Below are 13,897 nucleotides of genomic sequence, written 5' to 3' on the forward strand. Positions count from 1 at the left end.
AAAAGGGCGTGCATTGCCGACTTTTACCCGGAAGGTACGATTTGACAGATAGATTTCTATTATATTATGCATATTACCGTGAATGCCCATTTCTGACAAGTCTCTTAAGATTCCGTAACGCCACGTCGTATCGTACGCCTTCTCCATATCGAGGAATATGGATAAGAAGAATTGTTTGTGTACAAATGCGTCCCGGATATTTGCTTCTACACGTACATGGTGGTCAGTTGTGGAGCGTCCTTCTCGAAAGCCGCACTGATAAGGATCAAGCATTTTGCTCTGTTCAAGGAAAAAGATGAGTCGCCAATTTATCAGTTTTTTGAACACTTTACAAATGCAACTTGTGAGGGCTATCGGGTGGTAACTCGCCACTTAGGAAGGGTCTTTTCCTTGTTTCAAAACAGGGACGACAATGGCTTCCTTCCACGCAATTGGAAGGTACCCTGCATCCCAAATGATGTTGAAAAGTGTGAGTAGTGTATCCTGCGTGTCATTGTGTAAGTTTTTGAGCATTTCATACATGATTCTATCAGATCCTGGTGCGGAGCTGTTGCATGCGCTCAAGGCAGCTCTCAATTCGGCAATACAAAAAGGACGGTTGTAAGGCTCATTCTCTCGACTTTTTCTTGTTAATGGCTTACGTTCTTCTGTTTGTTTGTATTTGAGAAAGGATTGTGTATAATTGGTTTGACTTGACACGCTCTCAAAATATTCCCCAAGTGAATCTGCCTGGTCCTGCAGTGTATCGCCCTGTGTGTTTACCAGGGGGAGCGAATGTGTTTCCCGCCCTCTAATCCTATTAACTGTGTTCCAGGCTTTGGCCTCGTCCCTAAACGAGTTAATACTCGATAAGAACTTGTGCCAGCTTTCTCTTCTGGCCTGTCGGCGGGTTCGCCTGCCTTGGGATTTTACTTGCTTAAAGTTGACTAGATTCTCGGCAGTGGGAGAAGCACGTAGCAACCCCCACGCTTTGTTTTGTTTCTTACGAGCGATCCTGCAGTCTTCGTTCCACCACGGGACCCGCCGTTTACATGTTAAGCCATTTACTTCTGATATGCATTTAGATGCAATATCTATAATGAAGGCTGTGAGATACTGCACAGCAGCATCAATTCCTAAACAAGACATGTCATTCCATGAGATATTAGTTAAGTTTCGGAACTCCTCCCAGTCGGCTGTATCGATCTTCCACCTAGGAGCCTGTGGTAGACATTCTTTTTCTTTATGTGTTTTTAGCAGTATGGGGAAGTGGTCGCTTCCGTAAGGATTCTTGGTGACTTCCCATTCGAGTTCAGACAGTACACAAGGGGAAACTAGGCTGAGGTCAATTGAAGAAAATGTTCTGTTTGCGAGAGAATAATATGTGGGTGTCTTCTTATTCAGCAGACACGCACCGGACGAAAAAAGAAATTGTTCAACGAGGCGACCTCGCGCATCGATACGAGAGTCTCCCCACAGGCTGCTGTGCGCATTGAGATCGCGAAGAACAACATACGGTTCTGGCAATTGATCTATCAAGGACTGAAATTCATGTTTGTTTAGTTGGTAATGCGGGGGTATGTAAATCGAGCAAATGTTGATGAGTTTGTTTAGTAGGACAGCTCGAATGTTTAGTAGGACAACTCGAATCGCCACGGCGTTTGTAGGTGTAAAGGTTGGCACGCTATATTTCTATGAGTGACTATGGCAACACCGCCCGATGATGCGACGGCATCATCGCGATCTTTGCGAAAAGTTAGATACTGTCGAAGAAAGTTTGTGTGTGTGTTTTTTAAATGTGTTTCCTGTAAACACAGCACTTTTGGATTGTGTTTTTGTATAAGTTCCTGCACATCATCAAGGTTTCTGAGAAGACCTCTGACGTTCCATTGAATTATTTGTGTATCCATATTGGGAGATAATATGTGCTGTGTGTACAGAAACAGAAGTAGTGTTTATGGAAATTACAGTGATTAGATTACAGAGCCCTTTCGAGGCCCTGTAACGGGAGTTTTGCTCTTTCTGGAGCGTTCGAGGGAACCTCGCCGCTCCTTAGGCGCTTGGCGCGCCGTGGGGATAGGTGTTGTGTCCATTGCCTCTTGTGAGGCGCCGGACACGTGCTCTTGCGAGCGAGAAGTTATCAGGGAGAGTCCCTCCTTGGAGGGCAAGACCGCTGCGCCCACCAGCCCGGAGGGCGATGGGGCTCCCTGGGGGATTTGGCTGCGCCGGCCGTTGCCAGCGCTGGAAGGGACCTGGGAGGTTGGGGCAGCCTCGGCTGCGCCCACCTTCGGGATCGATGGTCCCTTCTCCACAGTTGACGGAGCAACGCTAGCTGCAACAGCCGCAGGGGCAGACGGCGTAACTGCCGACTCACTGCTTGTGGGTCGGACAGCCGCCGGAGGCCGTTGTGACGCTGCCCCCTGACGCGCCACTTCGGCAAAGCTTTTCTTGGGCAGGTATGAAACCCGCCTGCGTGCCTCTTTGAAAGTGATATTTTCCTTGACTTTAATTGTAACAATTTCCTTTTCTTTCTTCCAGTTTACACAGCAGTTTACAAAGCGCAGTTTACACAGCGTTTACACATCGCAGTTTACACAGCGGAGAGCGTTCCCACAGGTTTCAGTGGTGTGTTCTTTGGCACTGCATTTAGCACAAGTTTGGCGGCCTCGGCAGCTCTGCGAGCTGTGGCCGAAGCGCTGGCATTTGAAACATCGGAGTGGATTAGGCACGTAAGGCCTGACACGGAGCTTTATGTACCCGGCCTCAATTGATTCGGGCAGGACACTTGAATTGAAGGTGAGAATTAGGTGTTTAGTTGCAATTTCTTTACCATCGCGCCTCATCTTTATTCTTTTCACATTAACAACATTTTGCTCATTGATGCCCTCTAGGAGCTCTGCCTCTGTCAGCTGAAGCAGGTCATCATCTGAGACAACGCCGCGTGAAGTGTTCATAGTGCGGTGCGGAGTCACTGTCACTTGAACGTCCCCAAATGACACGAGACTGGATAACTTTTCAAATTGTTTCAGATCCTGGAGCTCCAAGAGGAGATCTCCACTTGCCATCCTTGTCGCCTTGTAACCTGGACCAAGGGCGTCAGTTAAAGACTTTGGTACTAGAAATGGGGAGATTGCACGCACTTGTGTGTCTGACTTTTCAAAGTGAATCACATGAAATCGTGGGAAGTTGGCTCTTTCACGACCAAAGAACTTGAATACATCTTCGGTGCGCCCTCTTTTGTGAGGGCGATCAAGGAGGGGAGGGAAGGAAATAGCCATAGAATAATGTAATTTTCGGCAATAACGCCAACCACCCACCGTGGAGCCCTACAAGGGGACGTTACAGGGACTGTAAGAACAGGTCCTGCAAACGCCAGTTGTACGTTATCACTATAACCAAATATGAGATACCCTAGGTTGGTTATTCACACAAGGTTAACCCTTGCTGCCTGGAAAAATTGGAAGTAAACGGAAGCTAGGAGAAGACAGGAAAGGCGGAAAGTGAGAGAAAGACGAAGGCTGGAGGGAGAGAGAGACAGGAAAAGGCAAGTACCGATTTCCCCCGGGTGGGTCAGTCCGGGGGTGCCGTCTGCGTGAAGCCGAGGCCAAAGGGGTGGGTTGCCGCCGCCGAGGGGCCATAAAGGTCCAAACACCCGGCATTGGCTCAACCCCCAGGATCCCCTTTTCCCCGGACACGGCTAAGCCGCGCACGGCTACACGCGGGAGGGTCCAACCCTCGTGTGCTCGGGTACGTGGTGTCGCAACACACCAAACGCCTGCTTACGTTATTGGGCACTCAACACGCATACGTGCGCGCCAGTGTCAATGAGTGCTTCGACACGGACGCCATCGACTTAAACGTGCATCACGCTCTGTTTAGTCGGCAAAGAGATTATAGGGTTTTGCGGTGGAGTCGTCAATTCAACATCGCCTTCGAAGGCTGCATCGCTTCGTTTTCCGTAAACGGGAGTTGGGGCTGCTCAGGGGACAGAGGGCGACAAGTCTGCGGCGACAGGGACGATGGTCGAGGAGATAATTGCGAGCGGGATGGTGACATTGCAAGGACGACGAGGGACTGTTCTAAACAAGGAGCACGAGCGTCATTGTTTGGCTGTTGCGGTGCCAGTGAAGGCTGGCAGCTGCGCTCGCTCCGTTCAGGGCGATAATAACTGCTGAATGGCGGTCGCAGAGGGGAGGAGACAGTACGCTTGTTACAATCCCGAGCAACGTGACCAATGCGCCGGCAGGCAAAACAGATTGGCCGATCGCATGCGGTTCCCCACTTGGCTGAACTTCGGTAGCGTGCAGGATACCGAGGACCAGTCGATAAACTGGAGCATGAGAGACCTGCGACGTGGCAAGGGCACATACAAAACAAACTCCAAGATTAGTGATTTCTTCGCGGACTATATGCCTGCACTAATGGTGCTACAGGCAGATTCGGCTCACTGGGCCGGGAGAAAAAGTGCTCCAGGAGCCATGTCTTGAAGTTCTCTCGCACTATCCGCATGAGGTCATCTTATGATGGCGGCCGCTGTTCTCCTAGCCTGTCATCTCAAGAGGGTGTCACAGCTGCGTTCGGCAGACTTGCGCACGGCGTGCAATGAGGCTGCTCTTGGCCTGCTCAAAGCGTTAACTCTCTTTTTATAGTATTGGACAGTTCCACAATGTTTTCACTTGAGCAGACTGAAGGCACCGTCAGCAATCCACTTCAGTACATACACAACGTTGTCTGACTCAGCCATATCGCTCTCGGCCTTACGGCACAGAGCCAGCACGTTCTACATGTCAAGGACATATGAATATGTGGACATCTGGGTGCGGGTCACTAGTTCCTTCTTAGCCGTGCTCGTCCGGCCCGCAGTACGGCAGGACATCTCCCTTAGCTTCTGTTTACACGTGTCCTAGTCGTTAAACTCTTCGCGGTTGTCATACCACACCTTCGCCGTTCCTTGTAGGTAGAAGACGAAGTTCGCCAACATAGTCTTCGGATCCACTTTGTTGTGGGCACTTACATGCTCATATGTGGTGGTCGTGGGCTCTCGTGGACCTCCACGCCAGAGAAGAAGGCGCCGTCTACGTGGACGCGGCGGAGTATCGAGGGAGCAGCGACGCATACGCGGTGGTGGCTGTCGGGGCATCGACGGGTGCAACGAAGACCGCGGCGAGCGTCCGGACTCGAGAGGCCCACCGAGCGGAGGAGGTGGCCATCGCCTTGGCCATCTCCGACCCCGGATGCACTACAGTGTTGTGTGACTCTAGAACGGCAGTGAAGAACTACGCCAAGGGTAGGGTATGTAGTGAGGCCGCGCGCATACTGCGCAATGCCGAACACATCGAACACAAAAGAGCTGTGGTGATCAAGTGGTTTCCGGCCCATATGGGCAGTGACGTGTCGGAACGCGGGAACGTGAACCACAACGAGACGGCCAACTCAGCCGCGCGAGGACTAACCAACCGCGCAGCTGCAAGCACGGCCGACTCGGAGTGTTGGTCGTGGTGCAGTGCCAAGGACAAGATGACCACCTTCAACGAAATAGTGAAGTGGTACAGACTTAACAGACAGACTATGCCGCCACCTCACCCGGGGCTTACCCGGAAGGAGGCAGTGCTATACAGGCAATTACAGACGGGGTCCCTGCTCACCCCGGTGCTAGCTAAGCACGTGTGTCCGAGCGTGTACGCAAGTGACGTGTGTAGACTGTGCGCTAAGGAGAGAGCCACCGCGGCCCACATCCTTTGGGACTGTAGTATAAATCCGCGAGAAGCCAGCGAGAAGACAACGATCCCGCCGCAGCTAGAGGCTGCAACGAGGAGCTATGACCAAGAGACACAACTCAAGGCCGTCCAGCAGGTCTCGGCAGCTCTAGAGAGGCAGCGACCGCGCGAAACCGAGGAGAAGGGAGCAGCACCCCCAGGAAGGGGGCGGCGACCCTCTCGGATCCCCGGAAGTAGCGAGGCACGCAGACCTCGAGGAGCACAATGCACGAGACTGACGTAGTGGCCGCGTCGCGGTGAAAGCTTGTCCTCCCTGCGTGGAGGGAGCCTAACCGACTCTGCAGGCAGTTTCACTAAAGTTGTTCTCTCTCTCTCTCTGTGGTGGTCCAGTCTTCAACGTCGAGGTGGTCGGTGCAGCAGAACGGTCCTGAATCGCGCGGCTCAGCCAGGACAACCGTCCGGGTTGTAAGCGTTGATGTGGGCCGCGCCATGTCGGGTCCTGCTTCGTCCGTCATACTGTCCAATTCGAGATGACGACCCCTGCGGCGCTCCATAGCTATTTCTCGTGCGTACTGCACAACTACACCAATTTGTTACGTTCGAGAAGTCAGATACCGATGCACTTGCAATATTTACAAGGGAGAAAACGATGCACAAAGAAAATGGCTGCGAAACCGATTCCACCTACACTTGTCAAATCGCGTTCTTCTGGCTGGTGGCACTCGAGGTTGTGCCGTAAGAATATGAAACTATCCCATAGCGTTACGTGGATGTTGCACGACCAGATGAAAAATATTGAAGTACACTGCTAGTGCTATGCCACAGCAAACGCCGACCGAGAGAGCAGCAGTGCCAAGTTGGCTCGATGACTTTGCTCATCACCCGCCAATTCTCGTGTTCGTTTTTTCCGCTGTGGAGAAAAGAAATAAAAAACATACTTCTTTTAGTTTGATCTTCTTGAATGCATCTGCACTTGTTTCGTTTCTTTCTCCTTTCCGCTTTCTGCAAAAAATGGAGGGATAGTGCCAAGACTTGGGCGCTGCCTTTTCGCTGACATGCCACAGATGTGCAGCAAAGAAGGGCTCGTCTGACAGTCACTCTCCTCGAAGTGTTCGGAGCACAGAAAGTCACGCTGTGATGGTGCCGTCCAGCACCGTCCATGCGGGTGGAGAGACGCAGACGATGGCTGGCTCGCCAGTATCCCGTACAGACAAGGTCACAGGAACCTCACTTCCTCTAGTTCACAGCGCGTCCGCTAGACGCGGTGTTCTGCGAAAAATGTATGAAACTCATTTTCCGGTAGTTTCTGCCTAAAAACAGGGCTGTGTCAACCAATTTAAGCACCCAAGGTGTCGTCTGGGCTAAAAATCTTGGCTGCAAAAGCTTTCTTTAGCACCCCGTAATGAACTTTCTGTCTCGTTTGGGTCACAGCCACGCGCATATTCTGACTGGGGAGGTGACCCTCTATTAGTTCTTCGACCGTGTTATGAAGACCCATACAGAGAAAACTGTGTGAACACAGGGATACGTGCCATCGTGCGTGGACCATTTCTATACTATCACCAGAATTAGCCCACATTTCTTTTGACGCAGAAACAAAATGCGCGGAACCCTAGCCATAAATACCTTCGCAGTAAAATGACAAGCCAAGTGAATCGGCTCTGACGGAGTGAGGGTAACGTTCTGGCTTTCGCTGCTGGCATGATCGCAGCGTACATGCACATCAATGCTTCTGAACTGCCGCCGTACATAGCACTTCGTGCTACATACGCTAGCTTGAGCAGGACGTGCAGTGCTCATCAAGCTAAATCTATTTCATTCATTTACTTGGCACTGACAAACGCCAACGGTTCTCCGTCGCTATCCCCTCGTGCGCCATCAAGGTACATATGTAACATGGCTGCCAGCAGTCCTCATAGAGTCTGCGTTGTAAGAAAAAATTGTTGCTACTAGCCACTTCCTGCAAGATGTTCCTGTTGGGCGCTGTTGCTTGGTGCGCAGCAGCAGCTGCCTGCAGGTAGGGCTATACCTTCCTGTTTTCAGTGTTTCGGCTACAGACGAAACTGTAAATTTACTTTTTTCGAGGCCGTCGCTATCAACCCCGTAATACTTTAACTGGTGTCTTCTTGCTACGCTGAGATAGAAGAAATAGTGTTCTTTCTATATTGGCCTTGCGTTTCCGACGTGCTATCTTGAGTTGTACAAGGAATGCTGGCGCCGTCATTGCGCTCGCGGGTAACAGAGGTGCCGGTTAATAATTTCCGGAATTTTTTCCGTGTCTCATTGCCTATTCATGTCAAGCAAAATTTGCTGAATATGAAGGAGACAAATGAATGAGCAAGCCATATTTTCATCTAACTTTCTTAATACGTTTTTCTACCCAAGAAGAAGTAGGTTTCTTATTTCTTTGTAGTTTTACCTATTACTCTGCCACGCATGTACCGTTTTCCTTAACTTAACAAGAAACCAAGCTTTGTGAAAGACGAGGAGGAGGAGGAAACAAAGAAAGGAAACATAGGACGGTCAAACACACCGACATCCAGTTAGCTACCCCACACACGCAAAGAGGTTTAAGGGCTGAAATTCTTTCTGAAGTTGTTTAGTGCACATATATATTTGCTTTTCACAAGCAAGTTCTAGGTAACAGCGAGCGCTTGTGTGTGTACCGATCTTGACTTGCTCCTCGCCTGTTTTAGCACTGACTTGTAAAGTACAAAGGTAAAAATTTTAGCAAGGAACAACCTGCTCCGCCAGTGAAGGGGGATGCAAAATACTCGCGAAATATTTGGCGATAAACGTTGCCTATTTATAACAGCAACACTTCCCAGTCTGCGGGTTTTACAAAGCCGGTACTCACGTGACTATATTTCGTCCAGGGCTCCAGCTGAGCCATGCGACGCATAAAATCGAAGGTATCGCAGCGGCCCAAGAATAGCAGGATGCATTCTCCGCCTGGTGCCGTCAGGCGGGCAATGTTGTAGAAAGCTCGGGCCTGGTCCTTCGCCCAGTGCAATGTCCTCAGGCTGTACAGCCGCTGAAATTCTCCGTGTTCGGCTAGGAACTGCTCGACGTCATGGCCTATGTCCAGCAGTTTGTATTCAATGCGTGGGTGTGGAAAGTGTTCCTTGGCGTACTCAAGCATTTTGGGTGAGAAGTCCACGGCCACGATCCGTCGGCATGGCGGACACCTGTGTGGAAACAGTCCTTGCTGAGTGACATGTAGCTGGGTTTGTATCACAAGGCCTTGTGTGCGCCCGTTATATTTTACTATTGACATGAACACGTTTTATATGTTGAATTATTCCTTGCTGCAAGGTGAAGCAAAAACTAAGTACATTTTCCAAAGTAGTTTAAAAAGCTGTCATAGAAAAGTAATCATCCGTGTACGCATGTTGGATTATTTTACAGCGAAGCTGTGAACGGCTAGTTTCTAGCGTATTGATGTCTATAGTCCAAAAACAGTGGTCCAGTCCCGAAGATAGTGCAAACCTGGGTCCACCCGCGGTGCAGGGGAAGGAGGCTTCAAGGACTCCGCCAACTTGCAAAAATAAGTTTACTACCTTGGGTCCAAATACAACCTGTATCATATATTAAGCAGATGAGGAAATACTACACTTTTACTCGCGTCAGCCATGCCTACGTTCGCACCACCCTCTCTTTGTCGGTGTTCCAAGCGCTTGTGTATCCTCTCCTCATGTTCTCCCGTGCGCCGATCGCGAAGATAGTGCAATATCGCGCGACCCGTGACGGAGGTGAAGCAGGCTTCGAGCACTCCGCCAACTTGCAAAAGTTTAATATTTAATCTCATTGGGTACAATTACAACCCGTAACAGATATTGAGTTGATAAGAATAGACACTACACTTTGACCCGCGTCGGCCATGTTCACGCTCGCGCCGTCCTCTTTGTCGGCGTTCCAAGCCCTTGCGTATCTCCTTCCGCTCTCCTGCGGTGGCGTCCCCGTTGAAACCTCAGGCGTGACTAGTTTCCTTCGGCTCCTAAGGTTTGCGGTCCGGTCTTGCACGTGAATGTAAATAGAAATCAGGCGAAATGAGTTCAACATTATGCCTCCTCCGTGTCGTATGCTAAACAGCTCCACTGGTCATCCGCCTTCTCAGAGCGGAATGGCTCAGGGTTTCTTATGCGTGTCGTTATACTAAACCTTTCGAAAAACGACTACGAGCCAGTTGCCAAGTAGCGCGTCTTACCAAGCTACATGGCGATTCTCGTTTTTGTTAACCACAGTGCCTTCACGAACTCTAGCCTTTGCAACGCTGCAAAATCGGCTGAATTGGAAAGCAAGAACTGGAGATAGCAAAAGTGCTTAGGATGCTAGGTAAATACCGTCGTGTTTCGTATTGACACTAAGTTGTATGCTCTCCATGACACCTCTTCACTGGTCCCACTGGATACAAAATAACTACACCGAACAAGAATGAAGACTATTTTGGGATGTCTATATCCCGTATACTATTGGTAGCGTCACGACAAGTGACTGAATCCTACGCCGCTCCTTGGGTCATGTGCTCAGACTAACGTGGCACAGGAAATCGTAGTTGTAGCGCTCTAGAATGCCATTCGCTTCGCAAAGAATACATACTGCAGGACGTTCATACTTTCATGGGATTAGCATCCTTTGCCTACTGTAGCCGTTCTGAGCTTATCTATCTAGCCTCTTACGCCGACCCAGTGCCCCAATTTCTCTGTCTACTTGGGTTGCTAGGTATTTGTCCTTCTCATGATGCCGTCGTCGTCGTTCTATCATCTTCATTATATTTCCATGATTTGAATCTCGTCGTGCCGTCGTCGTCACGCCCTCTAACCTGTTGCAGTGGGTCAAGTTGTGTGATAGATCAAGCCACTAGGTAGGTACTGCTGGTCGTGATGCCGTCGGTGTCATTGCATCATCATTACTGCATATTTGTCGGCTGACTTTCGTAATACCGTCTTCGCCACGACATCATCGTTAAACAATGGTCATACATTCGTTTTCATGCCACCGAGGAATCCCCGGAATTTGAGACGGGTCCGTGCGGCACGCCGCAAAGATCCGTCATATCACCATTACTCTTCAATTTAGTTCTACTTGGTCTACCCGAGAAATTAACAGAAATAGAAGGATTACATCACAGTCTCTAGGCGGATGACATCACCCTCTGGGTTCCCGGGGGAGGATGTGACGGTCACGTCGAGCGAACGCTACACGCAGGAGTAGATGCGGTTCAGAATTACTTGCGTGGAACGGGCCTCGAGTGCTCGGCTACCAAGTCCGAACTCTTACTCTACAAACCCACAAGGATAGGTCGTAAAACCCTGCGCGAAGAGGAACGGGAATATTCCAAAATACGCATTACATTGGCAGATGGTACTCCCGTACCGCACGTAGAAAAAAATTGAATCCTAGGGTTATACCTGCAGGCAAACGGCCATAACGGAGAGACGGTGCGAATACTTCGTCGTTTGGTAGATGACACGATCCGACCCTTGCGTCGCATCACGAATAGACGCAATGGTATGCGTGAAGAGTGCGCGATCCGTCTCGTGCAGGCGTACGCGATAAGCCGCATAACGTATATTGCCCCCTACCTGAGGTAGATCGGGTCCGAAAAGGACAAAGTCGAATGCATGATCCCAAAGGCTATCAAGAGGGCGGTCGGCGTTCCACTCAACGCGAGCACCGACAAGTTTCTAGAGCTTGGAGTTTACAACTCCATTAACGAGTTAATCGAGGCGCACGACGTTGCCCAATACGAACGATTATCGAGGTTAAAGGCAGGTCGATGCATCCTCGAGTCGCTCAGCATCGCATACCACACTCAGCATGGAGAAACGACGGCGGTTCCTGCCTCTGTTCGCGACCGCCTGATCATCCCGCCGCTTCCCAAGAACATGCACCCGACGCACCACGCCGGGAGACGCAACAAACGAGCAAGCGACCTTCAGAAGAAGTTTGGGAACAGCAACGAGGCGGTGTACGTAGACGCGGCGCGATATGGAGGAGGGAGAAGCGCACACGCGATAGCGGTTGTGGACCGCTCGGGTAAGTGCCTCGCGAGCGCCACGGGTGACTACGGGACACGCGGAGGCGGCCGAAGAAGCCGCGATAGCCCTAGCACTCGTCGCGGTGCCGAACGGTGCGATCGTGATCAGCGACTCGCAGGCGGCAATCCGCGGCTTTGCGCGCGGTCGTGTCTCGCAGGAAGCGGCCCGCATACTCCAAATTTCTGACGACGGCGACTCGTCATCGCCCTCGCAACGATAAAATTCTAGGGTCTTCCTCCTCTGGACCCCGGCACACACCGATGTTCCGCTCGCGGGCAACGAGGCGGCCCACGCCACGGATCGAGGTCTCACACGCCGAGCCGCCGCTGATTCTGGGGCCGCCTCCGTCCCCGAGAGCGGGGCATCGGATCTGCCGGATCGGGACACTACAACAGAAACACAGCAACAAGAAACACTGGGCGTGGGGCGATCGCCTAACCACGTTCGGAGACCTCACTCAACACTACAGACTCGAAAGACGCACATTCCCGCCACCGCATGATAAATTGAACAGGAACGATGCCGTAAATTTTCGCTTGCTCCAGACACACACCTACCCTAGTCCCGCTATCTTACACCACTGCTATCCGCGTTTATATCTAACAGAGGCGTGTAAAACATGCGGACAAAGAGCAACGCTGCGACACATGCTCTGGGAGTATGCCGGCAACAACGGTAATCAAACCAGCTCCGTTCGCGACGCGTCCATAATCGCGGCCGTTGCCAGAGCAGGAGAAGGCTCGAGCTCGCTTCTTCCCTACGCCGCCCCAGATGCGGATACCGCCGGGGACCTTCTCCGTAGGCGAAGCCGCCGCTGGGAGGCGGCTATCAGAAGTTCAAAGCCGGCAGACCAGCTCTGAGCCGTCCGGCAAGCCGAAGATGCCGCTCGAGTCCAAGGACTTCGAGCCGTCACCTGAGGCCACCACAGCAAGAACTGCCGGACTATACTTTAATAAAGTTTCTTCTTCTTCATGCCACCTTCGTAATGGCGCCATGGTCGTTCAATTCATTCCAGCCTCGTAATCTGACTTCCATCTTGACGTCGTTGTCACATCAACTTCAGCCCAGTAGCTTAACTTGTCTAATAGCTTGGGCAAGTAGGTGTGTCTTCCTGGTCGTGATGCTGTCGTGATCACAGCACTGTCATCACTCCAGTTTTTTCAGCCGACTCCCCTCATGCCATCATCGTCACGTGATTGCAATCATATATACAAGCCGCTGTCGTATTGTCTTAATGCCGTCACGCCATTGTCGTCATGCAGCTGTTATGCATCCGTCGGCATAAATTCGCCATTATGCTGTCGCAGTAATGTATCGTCGTTATCCTAACTACGAAATCTCACTCTCGTCGTGCCGCGGTCATCAGCCACCGCTGTCACACAGTCGTCGCCGTACCACTGTCGTCGTACCATTGTAACGTTGTTTTTTACCATCGTCATTACTACAGTAACGGCATTCCATTGTCTTTTCATCGTCTTTGTACCGTTTTCCTCGATCCATCGACAGAATTTCTTGTTTATCATTATCGTAATCACACTGCTGTTAGTAAATTGTAATTAGGCCACCGTCATCATAGTTATTATATCGACAGCAAACAGTCGCTATCATGCATCTGCTTTTATGCCATCATCCATATCTCATCGCTCCCTGCCATCGTCGTCATTCCAGCTTTGTCATCTCGTTATTATCAACCCGTTGTCACGCCAGCTTTGTCACACTCTTCATCTAAGTGTCCTCATGTCGTCATCACCGCGCGGTGGTCGTTATACTATGGTTACCATTTATAAATCTATATCTCCTGGTCATCATGGCGCCTATGTTACGTTATAGAAAAGACAAGTCGGCGATGCAGTTTGAGCACCTAAACTTGTCGCGAATTCCCGTAGAACCTTCAGGGTCGTGCAACGCACGACCCTCTCAGTTTCGTACGTTCAGGCAAACAACCCTCCACTCATCACTTGTTTCCTCGTCAAGGCATCGCGGTGTGCATTGTCGGCCCCGGATTTTACATATACAACGGCTTCGAATTAATATCAGAACATAATAATCAGAACACTGATATTATGGTTCGACTTTGCCTTTTCCATTGTCATTTAATACTTCCCGACCTTTGTTGCTTCACTCCACCTCAATCTTTTTACAAGGCGCCCGTATGTCCAT

At 50.7% G+C, this 13,897-nt stretch overlaps 1 protein-coding gene and 1 non-coding gene across 5 annotated transcripts in view; both read right to left on the minus strand.

The window, feature by feature from the left end:
* The window catches only part of LOC135912575 (juvenile hormone acid O-methyltransferase-like), a 100,168-nt gene that overhangs the window by 32,148 nt on the left and 54,123 nt on the right, over positions 1-13,897 (minus strand). For all 4 annotated transcript variants that reach the window (XM_065445079.1, XM_065445073.1, XM_065445086.1 and 1 more), the window contains exon 3: positions 8,554-8,884. In XM_065445079.1, coding sequence (XP_065301151.1) covers positions 8,554-8,884 — 331 coding nt within the window. The remainder of the gene's footprint in view (positions 1-8,553; positions 8,885-13,897) is intronic.
* Positions 9,396-9,578, minus strand: LOC135913304 (U2 spliceosomal RNA). Its single transcript, XR_010567958.1, has one exon. It is a non-coding gene; the product is annotated as a U2 spliceosomal RNA (small nuclear RNA).

The sequence above is a fragment of the Dermacentor albipictus genome, chromosome 1 (genome assembly GCF_038994185.2).
Source record: "Dermacentor albipictus isolate Rhodes 1998 colony chromosome 1, USDA_Dalb.pri_finalv2, whole genome shotgun sequence".
Taxonomy (NCBI): domain Eukaryota; kingdom Metazoa; phylum Arthropoda; class Arachnida; order Ixodida; family Ixodidae; genus Dermacentor; species Dermacentor albipictus.